The sequence below is a fragment of the Trichomonas vaginalis genome, chromosome III (genome assembly GCF_026262505.1).
Source record: "Trichomonas vaginalis G3 chromosome III, whole genome shotgun sequence".
In the NCBI taxonomy this organism is placed as follows: Eukaryota; Parabasalia; order Trichomonadida; family Trichomonadidae; genus Trichomonas; species Trichomonas vaginalis.
In genome coordinates this window covers 26,853,983-26,871,786 of record NC_067205.1, presented here as the reverse complement: position 1 = coordinate 26,871,786, position 17,804 = coordinate 26,853,983, and the positions used below count along the sequence as shown (strand labels likewise).

At 32.1% G+C, this 17,804-nt stretch overlaps 7 protein-coding genes, 1 non-coding gene and 2 pseudogenes across 10 annotated transcripts, besides 2 other annotated features; 3 read left to right on the top strand and 7 right to left on the bottom strand.

Annotated features, from left to right (window-relative positions):
* Window positions 1–223: 223 nt before the first annotated feature.
* On the bottom strand, window positions 224–637 carry TVAGG3_0771090 (uncharacterized protein; the record flags this gene model as incomplete). The annotated part of the gene is made up of 1 exon (XM_001584046.1): window positions 224–637. The coding sequence occupies one exon, from the start codon at window positions 635–637 to the stop codon at window positions 224–226; it is 414 nt and encodes a 137-aa protein (XP_001584096.1).
* Window positions 638–1,294: 657 nt separating this feature from the next.
* TVAGG3_0771080 (uncharacterized protein) lies at window positions 1,295–2,041 on the bottom strand (the record flags this gene model as incomplete). The annotated part of the gene is made up of 1 exon (XM_001584047.2): window positions 1,703–2,041. One exon carries the CDS (start codon window positions 2,039–2,041, stop codon window positions 1,703–1,705), a length of 339 nt encoding a protein of 112 aa, XP_001584097.1.
* Window positions 2,042–3,557: 1,516 nt separating this feature from the next.
* TVAGG3_0771070 (uncharacterized protein) lies at window positions 3,558–4,027 on the bottom strand (the record flags this gene model as incomplete). Its single annotated transcript, XM_001584048.1, has 1 exon — window positions 3,602–4,009. The coding sequence occupies one exon, from the start codon at window positions 4,007–4,009 to the stop codon at window positions 3,602–3,604; it is 408 nt and encodes a 135-aa protein (XP_001584098.1).
* A 773-nt stretch (window positions 4,028–4,800) lies between these two features.
* On the top strand, window positions 4,801–4,872 carry TVAGG3_0771060. Its single transcript has one exon. It is a non-coding gene; the product is annotated as a tRNA-Trp (tRNA).
* An 835-nt stretch (window positions 4,873–5,707) lies between these two features.
* TVAGG3_0771050 (succinyl-CoA synthetase beta-subunit) lies at window positions 5,708–7,013 on the top strand (the record flags this gene model as incomplete). The annotated part of the gene is made up of 1 exon (XM_001584049.2): window positions 5,717–6,946. The coding sequence occupies one exon, from the start codon at window positions 5,717–5,719 to the stop codon at window positions 6,944–6,946; it is 1,230 nt and encodes a 409-aa protein (XP_001584099.1).
* Window positions 7,014–9,613: 2,600 nt separating this feature from the next.
* Window positions 9,614–10,764, top strand: TVAGG3_0771040 (uncharacterized protein; the record flags this gene model as incomplete). The annotated part of the gene is made up of 1 exon (XM_001584050.2): window positions 9,632–10,225. One exon carries the CDS (start codon window positions 9,632–9,634, stop codon window positions 10,223–10,225), a length of 594 nt encoding a protein of 197 aa, XP_001584100.1.
* A 25-nt stretch (window positions 10,765–10,789) lies between these two features.
* Window positions 10,790–11,628: a mobile genetic element.
* Window positions 11,629–12,342: 714 nt separating this feature from the next.
* Window positions 12,343–17,804: part of a mobile genetic element that runs on past the window's edge.
* On the bottom strand, window positions 13,058–13,294 carry TVAGG3_0771020 (uncharacterized protein; the record flags this gene model as incomplete). The annotated part of the gene is made up of 1 exon (XM_001584051.1): window positions 13,058–13,294. The coding sequence occupies one exon, from the start codon at window positions 13,292–13,294 to the stop codon at window positions 13,058–13,060; it is 237 nt and encodes a 78-aa protein (XP_001584101.1).
* On the bottom strand, window positions 13,343–13,783 carry TVAGG3_0771010 (uncharacterized protein; the record flags this gene model as incomplete). The annotated part of the gene is made up of 1 exon (XM_001584052.1): window positions 13,343–13,783. One exon carries the CDS (start codon window positions 13,781–13,783, stop codon window positions 13,343–13,345), a length of 441 nt encoding a protein of 146 aa, XP_001584102.1.
* TVAGG3_0771000 lies at window positions 13,814–15,387 on the bottom strand (annotated as a pseudogene). Its single transcript has one exon. A coding segment is annotated over exon 1 (1,574 nt).
* TVAGG3_0770990 lies at window positions 15,415–15,848 on the bottom strand (annotated as a pseudogene). Its single transcript has one exon. A coding segment is annotated over exon 1 (434 nt).

The window sequence follows — 17,804 nt, the reverse complement described above, 5'->3', positions numbered from 1 at the left end:
TATACTTTCTTGTACCGTTATTTCGATCAATTTGTGCCTTTAATTCTTGTTTTAGGGTTTGTATTTGTCTATCTTTGTCATTGTTTTCTTTTTGTAATGTTTCTAAACGATTGTTAAAGTTTAAAACGAGTTCAGGATATAAATCTAGCAAAGAATTGTAAAAAGATTTAAGCTTTGCAAGAACTTTTGAATGTTCATTGCTTATTTTGTGGAGTTGAAAACATCATTCGTTCCATGAAAAGTTGTAAATGTCTAGAAGCTGTTGAATAATTTTATATTGATCCTGAGGTTCAAGTTTTTCGTAATCATCAAGTGGCACATGAGATAACTTTTCTTCCAATTCTCTGAAAACTGATCTAGCCTGAACATCGCTTGTTTCTTTTTCAAAAATATTTCTAAAATGAGTCAAATCTTGTTCTGTTTTAATACCTCCATGTTTAAATCCAACTGTATTTGATGATTTAACTTCAATGGGTCTTCCGGTTAATATTATTGGTTCATCTTTTTTAATTTTTTTCTTAATTGAAGTCGATGTCCTTCTTGGAGTAGGCATGGGGCTTTTTGATATAGTAGGTTCGCTTGTATCATTGGATATTGAAGTTTTTGAACGAGCTTTTACTGTGATTTTTGAAGTCATTACTTTTAAATGTACGTTAAAAATTGTTAAAATTTTTTGATAAGGAATTCAATTTTTGAGAAATTCTCCATTCATAAAAATTTTATTGAATGAAATATGCTAAAATAGCCAAATTAGCTGATTGGTAATATATATCTTGTAATAGTTATTGCCATTTTCACTATTTAAATTGCTAAATATACAATCTTTTTGAATGGATCAATTTAAACCTTTGATTTCTTTATTTTTTGTTCATGTAAAGAGTCCTTTTAACCATTAACTATAGCATTTAAATATATGGTAAATTCTAAAAACGATCAAAAAGCAAAATCTTTTGTATTAGATTTGAAGAAGAAAAATCTAATGTATTTGATAAATACCAAGGATATATGCGTAAAACTACTTATGCTATTTAAGTAATATCTGATTGGTAATATTAGAAGTGAAATATTATCGAAAGAGTATTTAACTATCCCTATTAAATATGATTTGCAATACATTTTCTGGGAATATGGTTATTATACAATATACTTTAAAAAGATCCATTCATTACAAATTTGAATAATTCTTTTTAATTCATAAATCGGTAATGAACTTTTCGTCACTACAAATCTCTTTCTGTTTTAGAAGCTCCATCTTAGTACGAAATATCACTAACATTCTTAAAAAAAATTGAAATTCTTTTAATAAATTAAAGTTTACTTCCTAATTGAAGTACTGAGATATAATCTCGTGTTTTTGAGGCAAAAATATTTCAATTTGACTTTAAAGAATAAATTATAATTTCTTAATATAATTTCTTATAATTTTTTTTCCGATTGTGTATGGGATTTTTATAATGCAGCATCAACCCAAACAAAGTTGGGATGATAACCAGTCTATTATACACGATAGAAGCTGGTTTTATAATGCAGCATCAACCCAAACTATTTTATAACTTGGGTGATTTTAAACCCAGAGCTATACCTCCTGGGGTTTTCAATTTTTAAATATCAATCATCAATTATTAAATATCAATCATCATTTGTTAAATATCAATCATCAATTATTAAATATCAATTTTTTGCATCCGATCACACGTTTGATTTAATATGTGTATTGGAATCCAAGCTCATAATCGAGCATGATTTGATGAACGCATTCACCAACTAAATTGCAGATATTGCATATTTCATCCCGAAATTGACCTTTTGTAAACTTCATTTCCGAAGTACGGATTTCGATTTCTGGTTTGTTCTGATTGTATCTTATAAAGATACACGTAGTGGGAATTTCTGTTGGATAAAAATTCTGTTCTCTAAACGCGGAATTGACAGCCTTTTTGATCTTTTTAACAAGCCATTCTTTACTGAAATGATATTTCTTCATTGCTTCGAAGATTTGTATTTCTTCATAATTTGGGTGATAATTGTCCTGATATCCCATGAGAAATTTAAGATTTCAGTCAAACTTGAGCTCATTGTGTCACTTTTTGACTAGAAATTTTTGGTAACATAAAACCTTTATTTTAAATTGTCTAGTACGGAGAATTCTCGTGAAATGATAAAAATTTGAAATTTCCCCTTCAATTTGATGGAAAATTTTTCCAGCATTTGCCCAAAAATTGAGGCGAAGCCTCAATTTTTGGGCAAATGCTGAAATTACTTTAATTCAATGTTGTGTGATTTCTTGAAAAATATGTTACCTCACTTCAATTGAAAATTTTGCGGTTTGGTGAACTGATTCATTCAAATTGCGTGAAATGAAGTAACATATTTTTTCGACATACAATTTTCCTCTCAAAAAACTTAAGATGAAGTAAAAAAATATTACAGTACAATATATACTGAGTAAGATTTTTAAAATAATTTTTCCGTAATTTTGTATAGTTTACAAATAAAAAAATTTAAAAAATTATTAAAATTTAGTGTTTAGATTATTTGCAAAATGTTTAGAAATAATTTAGTTAACCGTAAAGAGGTTTGATTCAAAAACTTCAAAATGGAGCGAAACTAAAATGCTGCGGGTACCTTGGAAATTTCCCAGCAATTTGTCTCCAGGACTACAAAAATGAATTAGGAGCCATTGTTAAAAGTCTCCAATGCATCATTTGAGACTCCAGTTAACAATCAATATTCATCTCCATACAAAGCTACCAAAATTATTTCATTTTTAGAATACATGGAGAGTAGCACCTTTTGCTACTCATATCCAAGGAGAATAACACCTTGCATTTAACTAAACACTTAATTTTATTAATTTTTTAAATTTTTTTATTACTTGTAAACTATTCAAAATTAGGAAAATGTTTTTTCAAGTTTCCCTCAAAATTGAATAGAAAGTATTTGATTATAACTGAGTCAAATTTTTACTTTTTCAATATCCCTGAGATCAAAAATTTGATTATAAATGAGTCAAAATTTAGCATTTGTCCATCATAGTATTACCATTATAAAGGCTCTTTGATATCCTATACTTCCATATCAGTGTTGGTCTCTATTGTATTTCAAATAGTTCTATAATTTGAAAAAATTTTTCCATATTGAGTTGTAAAAGTAAGAAATTGAGTGTATATTGTTACACATAGCTGATTTTATTGGAGTATTCGAAAGAGCCTACATATATAACATATCAGAGAGAAAAAAAAATATTACTCGATTTTGGACGCTTCACGCCAATAGGATCGTAACTAAAAAAGAAGCCGTTGCGTGAAATTGGAAATAGCCAATCTCTTTAAAATCATTGCTATAAAGAACATATTTCAGAATTGCGAATTGCAGTAATTCGAAAATAATAGAAATCGTTTTCAGATATTCCTTCTGAATATATGAAAAACTTCTATGTGGTAATGTTTCCTATAAAAATTTGCACAAATGAAGTTGATATGAAAAATATGGAAGCCATAAATGATATTCAGCAAAATGATGAATCATAATAATAACTGTAAATGAAAAATGATTTGGATTTATCAAAACATAAATTCCTTTACTCAACACTATTGCGCAGTCAGTTGTTTCTACGATGTACCTTTGTAAATATTGCATTAAATATCTTCTTATCAATCGCAGAGAACTGTATATATGATAAATCTTGAATTGATAATACCCTAACGTGTTTTGAATAAACCTTTGCTAAATTGCGATTGAAAACTTGATGATATTTCATGCAATGTTTTGCAATGAAGGTCATAGCTTCGAGAGGAGTCTCGAAGTTGTAATCATTTTTATGTCTATCAAATGGGATGAAAGGTATTTTATCGGTTGTATACTCGAACTTTGGGATATTTAAACTCAATGTTGGAGGTGGCTCAAGAGAAACAGGAGTGATTGGAGTCATAGTTTGAACCATAGACTGTGTAAACACCGGAGCTTGGGGATACATAAATTGGTATGGATATGTTGTGTGGGTGTACATTTAAAAGTTAAAGTTGATTTGATACCAAAAAATTCAAAGAAGTAAACAAATTAATTGAATTTGTACTGATTTGTCACTTTTCCGAAATATTTTCTTCAAATTTTTGGACATCCAGTGATGTGAATCTATTCGGATATTTATGCAATTCAATTTTATTTTCATTTTTGATAAAAATTGAATAGATGCTGAAACTCAATTTCATAGAACTGGTTGAAACATCAGAAATGAATTCTATCGGTAAAATGTCAAAATTCGGAATTTTACAACAAAAAATTCAAAAAAAAATAACGAGAAAAAATAGAATAATGCCTTGTTTTAATAATTTTATGCTATAAAATCAGATGGTTATTAATGACATCATTGGAATGAGCAGGAAAAAAGTAATTTAAGGGTTAGATTGATCAATCGACAGACTAAAAGCTCATGTTCTGAATCGTAAACTTTTCGAAAAGTATCCACATATTAAAGTGAATACAAACATAAAATGCAAAATTGATTAAATCATAATTAATAGTGGATATTGGGTTATAAGTAATTAAATTAGAAATCAAGAAGTTGGCATGAAAGAAATAGCATTTAATTATAAAGCTAAATTATATTGGGAATGTTGTAAAGAATAAGAAGATATTTGGATATCATGAATAACGTAATATGGAAAATACATGAATAATGAATGAAAATTTAATATTGATGATAGATGGTATTGCTACAGCAAAGGTTAAAAAATATTTTAATAAAACAGTTTGAGTTTATTGGTTTTTAGTTTTAACATATAGCTAAATAAATGTGTTGGGGCTGTAGCATAATGGCATTGCGTGAGACTCCAGATCTCAAGGTTGGGGGTTCGACTCCCTTCGGCCTCAAATTTTTTTCGTATATTATTATAAAAAATTCGATTTTGATAATTTTTGATTTATTTCATATTCTTATTCTATCAGATCTACATTATTTCTAAAAATTTTGTATGAACACATCTTTTTGTGAGCTAAATTGAATATTTCAATCAAAAATTTTGATTTACTAATTATTATTGAAGTTATTTGTGAGCATATAATTAATTAAATATAAATTTAAAATAAAAGTACTTTGAAACCGAACACCTGTCATCCGGTTAAATTTCAAAATATCAGAATAAGCTCTAATTTACCGCATAGCCTGCCTTTGTTTCATATATCTTATCTATAGTTTATCAAATCAAGAATGTACGAATCTCTCGATCAAAACAAAAATCCGTTCTAAAAGAAAAATGATATGAATCAAACAAGGAATGTATCTGAAATGTTTATTCCGTATTGTGGTTCTGTAAAGCCGGAAAATCGCGAAACCGGGATTCAAAGATTGCAAAAAAATACAATTTCGAACCGATGATCAAAGAGGGATTAAAGAAGATATAAATCCTAACTAAAACCAAAATTTCAAAACAAAAAATTTATAAGTGTTCATAAGATAGAGACGATCACATTGATTCAAAACACCCATCACATTTCGCTGTCACTTTTGAGATTGAAATGGGTTTTTACACAGAAAAAAATTTTTTGTTGATGAAATGCGTATAGCCATATCTACTATAAGTATAATGCCAATCGGTCATAAAAATGTCCACTCTTTGTAAGTTTTCTCCGCTTTTATTGGAGAACTTTTTTTTCGAGTTAACAATTAGCCCTCAAAATTGAATGCTCAGCGGCTTTCAATGATCACTTCACATTCATGCTTTCAGCATCATCAAACTTTGCCCGTAACTTCAACATCCTTGAATGGCAATCCAAGGAAATCTGCGCCAAATTCAACGTTGCCGCTGGTATCAACGTTGTTGCCCGCACACCAGAAGAGGCTGCTGCTGCATTCAAGAAGATCGGTCTTCCAGCCGCCGTCATCAAGGCTCAGGTCTACTGTGGTGGCCGTGGCAAGGGCCACTGGAAAGAGACAGGCTTCAAGTCCGGCGTTCACTTCGTAAAGTCCGCTGATGAAGCCGCCAAGATTGCTAAGGAGATGCTTGGCCACCACCTTGTTACAAAGCAGACAGGCAAGGACGGCCTTCTCTGCCAGGCTGTCATGCTCTCTGACCCAGTCGAAGTCAAGCGCGAACTCTACTTCGCTATCCTTCTCGACCGCCAGACACAGTCCCCAGTCGTCATCGCCTCAACAGAGGGTGGTGTCGAAATCGAAGAAGTCGCTGCCAAGCACCCAGAGAAGATCCACAAGTTCGTTCTTGATGGTGTCCAGGGCATCACAGAGGAAGTTGCCCAGACAATTTCCAAGAAGCTCGGCCTTACAGGCAAGGCTTACGAGAACGGTGTTGAGGAAATGCAGAAGCTTTGGAAGCTCTTCGTTGGCTCCGATGCTACACAGGTCGAAGTTAACCCACTCGCCGAGACAACAGATGGCCGCATCATCACAGTCGACTCCAAGTTCAACTTCGATGACTCCGCTCACTACCGCCAGAAGCAGATCTTCGGCTATCGTGACCTCAAGCAAGTCAACCCATTCGAAATCCGCGCTGAGAAGTACGGTCTTAACTACGTCCCACTCGATGGTAACGTCGCTTGCCTCGTTAACGGTGCTGGCCTTGCTATGGCTACAATGGATGTCATCAAACTTGCCGGTGGTGATCCAGCTAACTTCCTCGATCTCGGTGGTGCTGCTTCTGAGGCTGCCGTTACAGAGGGCTTCACAATCATCTCATCTCAGTCACACGTAAAGGCTATCCTCGTCAACATCTTCGGTGGTATCGTCCGCTGCGACATGGTCGCTGCTGGTGTCATCGCCGCCTTCAAGAAGGTTGGCCTCAAGGTCCCACTCGTTGTCCGTCTCGAGGGTACAAACGTCGATGCTGGTAAGAAGCTCCTCCGCGAATCCGGTCTCCCAATCATCCCAGCTGACAACCTTACAGACGCTGGTATCAAGGCTGTCAAGGCTGCTAACGGTGAAAAGCTCTAAAGAATTTTGCTCATTTAATTAATTTCACATAAATTCTAAAGTCATGACTTCTTTTTTAAATCTACAATCAACTTTTGTTTTTTTATTTATCAATTTCAAATTCGAATTTGTTTTTTTTTTGTCTCCTTATTTCTTGTTAGATTTTGATTTCTTTTCATCAGTCTTCTTTAGTTGTCTATGAATTGGCCACTTCCTACAACAAAAATATTACAAAATAAAATATCATAAATGATTTCATTGAAAATGGATCAGATTTCGTTTTTAATCCGTGTTTGCATCTGAGATTTCAAAAAACCACAATGGTATTTTATGAAATATTTCGATTGCTTGGAAATGGAACATTATTTTGTTGAATTATTGCTCTTTGAGCTATTATAGAAGGATTTGTGTTTCAAAATTTTTTCGAAATTATGAATTACATCTTTAATTTAATAGGAATTGAAGATCATTTTTTAGTATTCGAACTTTTTTTGGAAATTATTTTTGTTTAAATAGTTTTTTCTCAATATCTACTAATATTTATGTAATAACAAATAATAGAAAAGAATATATTTTATGTATAAAATAATAGTTCCTTGAATTTATTTAGCATTTTATGATTTTATTATTGACTAAATATATTTTGTCATGAATTGCTAATTGGCGAGAAATGTCACCTTTTACACATAGTAGTCATCCATGTTCTGCTATAAATTGATCATTTTTTGGTTAAATATTCTATTGCTGATTCACAGGAGAGGCAAATCCGAAACTCTTCTCTAAATCGATAATTTATCCAATAAATATTTGCATTTTCTCATATCTTGAATTAATTTTTCATTATTTTTCATTGGCAATGGATCTCCGCTTTCACATTACCATTAGCAATTCTTATCGATCACATTAAACAAAGAAACAATAGCCAAAAAATTCTTTTACACATTAATTGATGATTAACTCCTCGTAATTGTTTATTTCTCAAATATATCTTAAAATTCTTCGATTAATCAAAAAATTCTCATTGGAAAATAGAATGTAGAGCTAGTTATACAATATTTACTAGGGAAACTCGAACATTACTAATAATTTCTTAAAAAATCAAGTATTTTCACATAGATTTCTGCTAATTATGTTTTTCCTTTCATAACTTAATTGTTTACAGTTCTAATGGTCAGCAAAACCACATATGAATACTAAATAAATATATATTATTTTCTTTCACACATAATTAATATGTGTTTATCTCTCAACACCTTGTGTGATACCGATTTGATTCCCGACCGTTCATTTTTCCTTACATATATTAATCAATACAGTTATTAAGGCTTAAAATATGCTTGTATGAATCATAATATACTATTTTTTTACAAATTTTAAGAAATATCTTTAACTACCAGGAATTCTGATTCTATTTGCCACATATGTAAATATATCGTATTTTGAAACATCTCTTTGAAACTCTGAGTGCACATACTTGATTGACTGTAGGTATTAATAAGTTTAAATATCTTTTTAAATACGAATTATCTAACAAAGATCTCCTAATATTAAATGTTCTGAAAATCAGATGTAGATTAGCTCCAAAACACAAATTATTATGGACAATACATTATTTCTTATTAGAAAACTATTTTATATAAGACTACTCACTGGAGTATTTGAAAGGTTGAATTGTTTTTGAGATCATCAAATGATATGCAGGGGATTATTTATTATCATTATCGCTACAAGTTCTGGGTTTTAGAGTTACTTTTACCAAGTTCATTGGTGGAATGTTATTATAATAACAGACTTTGTTTCAAGTTGCAATGCATATAAATAATACTCATAATACGTGCTATTTAAATCATTTTTAGGCCTTTTGAATATCGTAAAAAAATATTGGCAATAAGTTAATAGAGTCCGAAAGAACTGCAATTGGTATGAAATGAGATAATACTGATAATAACCTTAGATGTGTAATGGGTTAAATAATCAGATGTAATGTTTGAGCAAGGGATGAGTGAGGCAAAAGATCATTACAAATGTGACAAAATTCAATGAGAAATTATCCATTTCGAATGTGATGAACTCATTGTGATAAATCAAATTATACCTATTCCATAAATTACTCTCAAAACAATTGATAGCATAAAATATTCAAAATACGATTACAAATATAAAAATAATATATTGGTTATTTCATTAAAATATCTATATTTTTTAACTGTATTTAATTGTTGATTTGAGAGAAAATTTCACTAATTTATTCTCTCAAATGAAAAACACGCATTTACAACATGAAGGAACTACTTGTCTCCATATAACAACCTATTTTTTAGAGTTTGGATAGTTGATCGCACGATAAAACATTTCTCTTGATTGATATCGGAATTTTTCTCTCTAAATAATTAATGAAGATTATTTCTCATAGGCTGTTAATACGATTTAATAAAATATAAAATGCCGATATTTTTTCTTCTATTAGCAATATTGGTTTCAATTACCGTGCTGAATTTTTGTGAGAAATAAAACGTTATTCAGAAAAATGAGTCCCAAAACACTGCCCTCCTAATATATACTCAAATTTATTATAAATATTTCTAATTTCCGAAGAAAATTAACAGATATGTATTCAAATCAAAACAGCTGGAAACCAGTTATTAAAATAGAAATATCAAAAAATAATACCCGGCTAACGATGCTCTCAATTCTTTAATTTTTTAAATGGATTCTGGATTCGGTGATCCATCATTATCTAGTACCCAACTCCGTCAGAAGGCATTCACTGTCATCAAAAACAGTGACAGGCCGATGGCAAGTTGCGAAATCGAAAAATGGATTCGCAACAATGATTATGATCTCTGGTGTAAAGTCTCCAGTAAGTGCAAAGATTATGTTCGTGTAATCTTGAGCCAGACAAGAGGCAAAACAATTACCAAGTTCAAAGCATTGAAGCCAATTCCCGGAATTGACAAGCGTTCCACTTTCTATGGTATCTATGGAAGGTCCTATCCTTCAGATTCCTGGGCTGCGACATCAGATAACATTCGTTCAAAGAGCAGAAAACACGATGATGATGCCTATGACGAAGAGATGAATTTCTCCAATTCTAAAGAAGAATCCTCACAATCTAGTGATGAATCCTCTGAATCATCACCTAAGATTATGGCTATTCCAATTCATGAGTCTCCAAAGCCGGTAGAAAGGAGAGACAGAAAACTTCTTCCTCCTCTGCCACCATTCAGACTGCTTTGCGGACCAAATCCCATCTTCCCTTCCTTCATCACAAACAATCCAATCCTTTTCAACCTTGTTTAAGCTCTTTTAACCTTCGACATTTTTTATCAATTTCTCTATCTCTTGTTTAATTAAACATTCATTTGTTCGTGGCTAGTGTTAAATAACTACATTTTTCATCAATGCACCCTTAACCTAAGTTTTGAACCGAGAATTTAACTAATGTATTACTTGTTTCGTCGTCATAGTTTCAACATTAAGTAATCTTGTTTCTTATCATATAAATCGCTTGATTTTATACTAATCATCATCGATGACAATGAAAAAAATAGGAAATCATAAAATTCCCAAAACTTCAAAATTTTATTGAGTATCAGATGTATATTAAATCTCTAGGATTTCGTAAAATTCAAAAGTAATTCTGCAACACTTCTCAATTTATTTTAACTTTTCAATAATTAATGGTTCATATACTCATCTCATTATATATATTAATATTTCATGCTCGTACGCATAAATCAAATCGTTAACCGCATATGTGTATTCAATTTATTAAAATTTTTCTGACACCAATTGCCAACTCTAATAGAACATCGATTGTTAATAAATTTTTAAAATTTCAATTTTTTTATATTTTTTATGGCTGTTATAGACCGAAAATAGATTTTTTCGGTTTTCTCTTCAAATAATTGAAAGAATGATACTATTATAGGTTTATTATAATATATAGCATATAATCATGCTATAGCCGAAAATTATAAGTTTTGAGAAGATTGAATATAACACAAATAAATTTGAATGTAAGTTAAATTGCTTGTTGTTTTTAATATCTATTTAATGAGAAATCCAATATTGCAAAATTCAAATTGAATGATTGAAAGAACAGAAAAAGTCATTCTTTTCAATTTCGAATATGTTTCATTGTATTTATAATTATATGGCAAATAAGATATTTAAACTTGATTTTTGAAGGAAAATTCACAAAATTGAATAAATTCAAATAATTTTTATTCAAAAATAAACTAGTTATTTGAGTTTAATACTAATTTTCTATTCAAACTACAAAGTTTGTAATTTAAAATATTTTGTGAGATCAGATTGAATTAATTCAAGGTTCTTTTCAATTAATATTAATGACCATATTACGCATTTTCGAACATTCTAAACCAAATATATAAAATGGGAGACGAATGTTAAATTTGCTAGACATGGGGGAGTTGTCTGCAAAGTTTTAGCTCTTATCTCTAACAAAAAATTAATTTTTAAAAAAATGACCGAATACGTTTCACAGCGAGAAAAAAATAAAAGGCAAGATAGAATTTTCTAGACATAAAGAAGTTGTTTACCGAGTTTTAGCTCTTATCTCTAACAAAAAATTAATTTTTAAAAAATGACCGAATACGTTTCACAGCGAGAAAAAAATAAAAGGCAAGATAGAATTTTCTAGACATAAAGAAGTTGTTTACCGAGTTTTAGCTCTTATCTCTAACAAAAAATTAATTTTTAAAAAAATGACCGAATACGTTTCACAGCGAGAAAAAATAAAAGGCAAGATAGAATTTTCTAGACATAAAGAAGTTGTTTACCGAGTTTTAGCTCTTATCTCTAACAAAAAATTAATTTTTAAAAAAATGACCGAATACGTTTCACAGCGAGAAAAAAATAAAACTGTACACTTATTTTAATTTTCATTTCCAGTCACTTTACTTATTATATTTTCTTTTTTTCATTTTAATTATAAATTATTTCATAATGCGTTTATTTACGTTACCATTTTCTTTATTCTTTTGAATTCCATACTAGACACTTATAGAATATTTTGATTGTTAACGTACTTCATTAGAATGAATCCTTACAAAGGGTATGTCGATCGAATTTACCTAATTGGTATTTCCAATCAGATTGAAGAAGGTAAAATGACATGGGAAGAAGCTTGCACCCATGTTCCCATCGCCCCAACCCTTCAATCAAATGATTTCAAATATTTAGATGTTTCAAAATCTTTTTTACAAAATCAATTTAGCTTACAGAATATCCCATTGCCTAAAGGCAAGAAGGGTCGTATGGTCAATCCCTACGACCAAATCAAAGCTCTTGCTGTGATACATGACCACTGGGTCTTTCCCTGTGGTCAAACAAAACAATGGAAACGTTTGAAATTACAACAAATTGATGTATCTTATAGAGAAGTACGCAGAAGTTAGTATACATATCATGTGTACGGTGGCACTGCGCGTCACCTTACCCCTGATATGTGAATTTGACACTTTACGAAACCGTTAACGTATATTTTACAACACAAACGACAACACTAACTTAACCTTAAATATTTACAAAACCACCACCCACTTCACCTCACTAATGAAAAAATAAACGTTTTCACAAACGACTTCACTACTGTAAAAATAAACGTTCTCACTTACAAAAGTATTGCAACTCTTCCCATTGCTGTGCTTCACACAATAGTTCATATTCTTCAGTATCGCTGCTGTCACTCCAATCGTCAGAGTCAAAATCACTGTCAAAATAAATGTTAGTAAGTTTTGACAAAGCTAATGAAACACGTTTACCGTTTGTATCTATTGCTTTTATATATCTCCCATTATGTTTGTTGTCATAAACGCTCAAACTAACTTTACCCTTTCTCCCTCGTATCTGATAGAATGTATTTTCACGAGGAACGAAGAACAAATTCTTGAACTCATGACCGTTGTAGTTTGTTATCTCAATAGTTTTCGTCATTTACATAAAAATAAAATAAAAAATAAATGATATCACCACCCTCACACGTATGAAAACATAGCGCAAAAATAAATTTAGGTGAAGCGGTGAGATCTCACCTCTTTTTTCACCTGTTTTTTCACCCTAGCCGCAAAGCGGCTCTGACCCTTTGGGTCTGTTGAATTCATTGCTTTATAACTCTCTTCCTTTCTCCAACTCTTCTAACTTCTTCCTAAGTTCAGCAATGTTGTCCTCATGAAGTTTAATCTTTCTCAAAATTCCTTCTTTATCTAATGGTTGCTTTATCTTTCTAAACTGAACTCTACCATCCTTCATAGTATGAATGTAAAAACCTTCTGGAATAGTTCCTGATTTAATGTATTCTACCAAAAACTTTTGTTTCATTGCTTCAGTGACTTTAGTCGTCATTTCAATCAAATAAAAATTTTAATATTAAATAAAAATAACGTTATTTTTTTAGTAAGGAAACGCAGGAGTTTTACGATTTATTTGAGGAGTAGGTTCTGGTTTAAATGTTGGAGTCGGTTTAGGAGTTGACTTTTGAACAGGAGTTTGTACTTCCATAGGTTCAGGAGTCATTGAAGGTTTTGCTTGTGAAGGTGTTGGAGTTTGTTTAACTTCAGCTACTTCAGTATTATTTACAACATTTGCTTTATTTCTTTTCAACATCATAACTGCTCCTGCTGTAGCTAGCAAACCTAGTGGGAGACCATATCTTATATAGGGACTTGACCAAATGCTATTTTTGACAGGAGCTGGTGGAACACCTAACCTTGGTGAGACTGCTCTTTGCCATTGTGCAGCTCGTAAGAAATATTCAATAGGTGCTCCATAATCGTTTGGTAAAGTTTGTTTCATAGATGGTGAAGGTTCGCGAGAGCTTGATGAAGAACTCATTTATAAGCTTTAAAAATAAACGTTCATCCTTTATTCCTCACTGTCGTCCGTGGCTAAGTTATAGTCATCTAATCTTATTATGGGGATGCCTGACTGTCTTACCTGAATGGCAAAGCAACAATCCCTCATAAATCCAATAAGTGGCTTTGGTACGTTTTCAGTTGCTAGTTCAATAGGTCCTTTAACAGACAATTTGTATGTTATTGGAGCAGTAGATGTTTGACCTTGCTGGAAGCAAAAGTCCACTTCTGTTGGAAAACCACATAAGAAATGTGTGTTGTCATAGCTATCCCATTTATGTTCCACACTACCATCATCCACCAATGACCTCATAACATCTTCATTAAATCCTATCATATCATTGTTTGTATTGCAAGCGTTCGCAACCATTTCATAAAATACAGGTCCATATGATTTTTCAGGTTCTGCAGGCATATTTCCATAAGCTCCCATGGAAAGCTGAAGATATTTAAACTTAGGGTTCTCAAAATTAACATAATAGTTGTCTTTCTTTCTAAATAGTGCCCAAATACTTTTAACATTAATAGGCGTATAAGCTGCTGTAAATGTTGCACTTGAACTATCTGTATTTTTTGAGAATGAACCATCCATAGGAATCCAATCCATAACTTTAACAGGAAAACATAAAGCCTCGTTTGTATAATGTTCTACAAGTTCTGTATAAATGTTAGGGTCTAAAGAGAATGACTTTGGATGAATGAAACATTCATTAAAATCCATCTTTGTTCGAAATAGTTGCTGGGTTACAGTTGTAATAGTAACTGTTCCACTAGCTTCTACTGCCTTCGTTATCATAGTGAATGGTTCATTCCATGGAACAAATTTATTTGTCGGTGGATTTGAATCTGAAGCAAATGCAACTTTAAGAGTTGGATTGAAAGCAATGATATCATTTACAGATATAGATGTGCATTGTAAGGCGTCGCTACTGAACTTTACTTTAAGCTGAATGTTTCCTGCAAAAGTTGGAATAAATCTTATAGCTTCTAATGGTAAAAACTTTCTAACAGGAATTCTTAACGAAGCTTAAAATCAAATGATTTTCCTGCTGTAATTGGACCACTAACAATTTGTCCTGTTCTGCATGTTCCCGAATGACTCCATACATCTTCATGTCGAGTCTTTGAGAAAACATCTACTTTCTTTATTTGTTCGGTAGTTTGTGAGTTTGAAGTTATATATGCTTCTTCTCTTGCGTTGTCTTGAGAATATACGATACGACCATTTGCAAGGATTTGATATCCAGCAACTGCATAGAAAGCGTCATCGAAACCAATCCAAAATCCTGGTGGGTTTGTTTTATTGGAACCTGAACCAATTTCTTTATCTACAATAAATTGACCTTCCATTTTATACGTAATGAATGTATTGTAAAGGTCCAACATATTTTCACCAGGAGGTGAGAGATTGAATGTTACCCATGTGTTATCTTTAGCAGTTCCAGTTGTGATGGAATCTTTGCGTCAGAATATTTTCTATTAGTGTCACCAATTTGAACTGCATTGTCTATGATATCGACATATGAGCGAATCTGATGAATATGCCTCTGCTGGAGTAAATTCGTTTAACTGTTCGTTCTGCATGTATTTACTTCGGATAAAAATATCTATTTACTTCATTATTCTCACTCTTCTTCTTGGCATTCGTGGTGGAAGTTGTTTCTTGACATTTTCAATGAACTGTACATTCTCTTTTGTCTCAACTTCTTTCACTGGCGGGTCAGGGTTCTTTGACTCGGTTTGTTTTTCAATGAAATTCACGAACTTTGCAATAAGCTCTTGGTTCGTTATGAAAGTACATCTGGCTTCTTTTCTTCTGGTTCTATTGACTTTTCAGTTTGAACAGAAGGCTTAACATGGGCTTCGTGGGCTTCGCCCTTGCCATGCACCTTAATGTTGTCGCTTTCTGCATTCGCTAATGGAACCTTTCTTTTTCTTACGTATATTTTACCATCTTTACTCTGACTTACGTAATAGAAAGGATGTTGTATTCCTCTGGCGTCATTTAATATAATAGACTCTCGCTCTGATTTTGACAAGCTCATTTTACATCGGTTAAAGTTTAATTTTGTTTTTTATCTGCAGTCAAATGACTCAGACAAGCCCTACGGACAAGACCCAAGGGGTCATAGATGTTGAAGCATGAAGAAAGAAATTCGCGAGCAAATTTTATCCGAACTGAAGGAACAAAAACAAGAACAAAAGCCAGAGAGACCAAAGAGAAAACTTAGTGAAAAACAACTTGCTGCATTAGCTGCTGGAAGACAAAAGAACCCACGTTTGCTGGCGAAGAAAGCTAGAGAAGAAGCTGAAGCAAAAGCTAAAGAGCTGAAGCAAAGAAAGAGTAAATGGTTTATTTTTATCCGAATTAAATGTATAGACAAATACCTTTAACTGTTGCGTTTCAGTAGTGAAAACCCTGACGTCAAAATAAAGGGGAACAGAGTAACGTTTAAGTTTCCAACAGACTGGATTGTGAACATAAATGAAGAGAAGTACATTGGCATAACATCTATGTATATAACACGTTGCTTTCAGAAAGGTTGACTTTATACTTCAAGTCGAGATAAGAAAATGACGAACAGTCTTTAAGCGCCCAAAACATTCACATATACAAATACTTTAAAGACGATACAACACATTGTTGCAATATTTCATTTAATGAAAGTTCGAGAAAAAGTTTAACATTGAAGTACAAACTTTACAGCCTTTACGTGAGTTTCTTGCACAACTGAAGGAAGAAGGTAGTCGGCCACAACTTATAGACTTTCATTATGAATTAATGAAAATGAAGATGGAACTCATGACTGTAAGTTTGTTATATATTCACCATTCAATGAAGTAGCTAAAGAGAAAGAAAATCCATTACGTATAAGATTTCAAATCTCTGAACCAAATGATGACTTCAAGAATGTTTTCAATTATGATGCAATGCTTCCGAGGAAAAATGAATTTTCAAAGATTGTAACACCTGGCATTTGGGATAGAAAGCAAGCTATATTATATTCAAACTTAAGTAAGGGAGTTGAAAATGAGTTCATTGGTCATACAAGAATTCACCACTTCCTAACCTAAATAATATAATTAACTGGCTTCAATCGTGAGTTTTGGATAGACATGTTCTCCACTCATGACCATAACTGCCCAGTGTTCTTACCTCCAGACCATAAGGACTGTCTCTAATTGAAGCACAACTCTTAAACTCTACCATCGCAGTATTGTAAATGACCACATGGGCTTCGCCCTTCCGCTAGCGGCTTATTTTTATCACGAATGCCTCATTGCTGACAAAAATAAATGACCTCAGAACTTCAACTACGAATAAATCTTGTTTTAGTCGTTATTGAGAAGTTAAACTTTTCAGCAAAGCAAGGTTAGAATGACTTACATAAGTCAAATCCAATCTCTTGACCATCATGAGTGCTTTGTAAAGTTTCATTAAACTGAACTCAGAGTCTTTGTCATATGTTCCAACAGGTATGTGAATGTTCTTATTCTCATTGTAATAGCATTGTATAGCTTCAGGAAACATTTCATTTGCTGTTAAAGCAAGGACGTCTTGTTTGACACCTTGCAACGTGCATGAAATGCAACTTCATTTAAATCATTCGTGAGTAAGTCTATGTAAGCTTCTTTCCACAAAATATTGACTTGTATGCTAACTTTGTTTTCCAGGTGTTATTTCTGCGAAGTCAGAATGAATTGACCAAGGTTCTTTCCTATAAGTTGCGACCGTATCTCTTCTTAAACTCTGCTGCAAGCTTTGTATGTCTTCATTGAAAATATGCATGCTATCACAGTCCTGGTAAAATATTTGAAGTCCATATCTTCAGCAGTACAGAATACTTCACACATTATTCTCTTCGACATAGACAGAATATTAACACCAAGGGACAGAAGTTAAAGTGTCTGCAAATACTTTCGTTAGCTTGAAAATAGTTTTATCTGAACCATCCAAACCTTCGAACTTCACTATATGGTTGTAGTTTCTGATGCATATA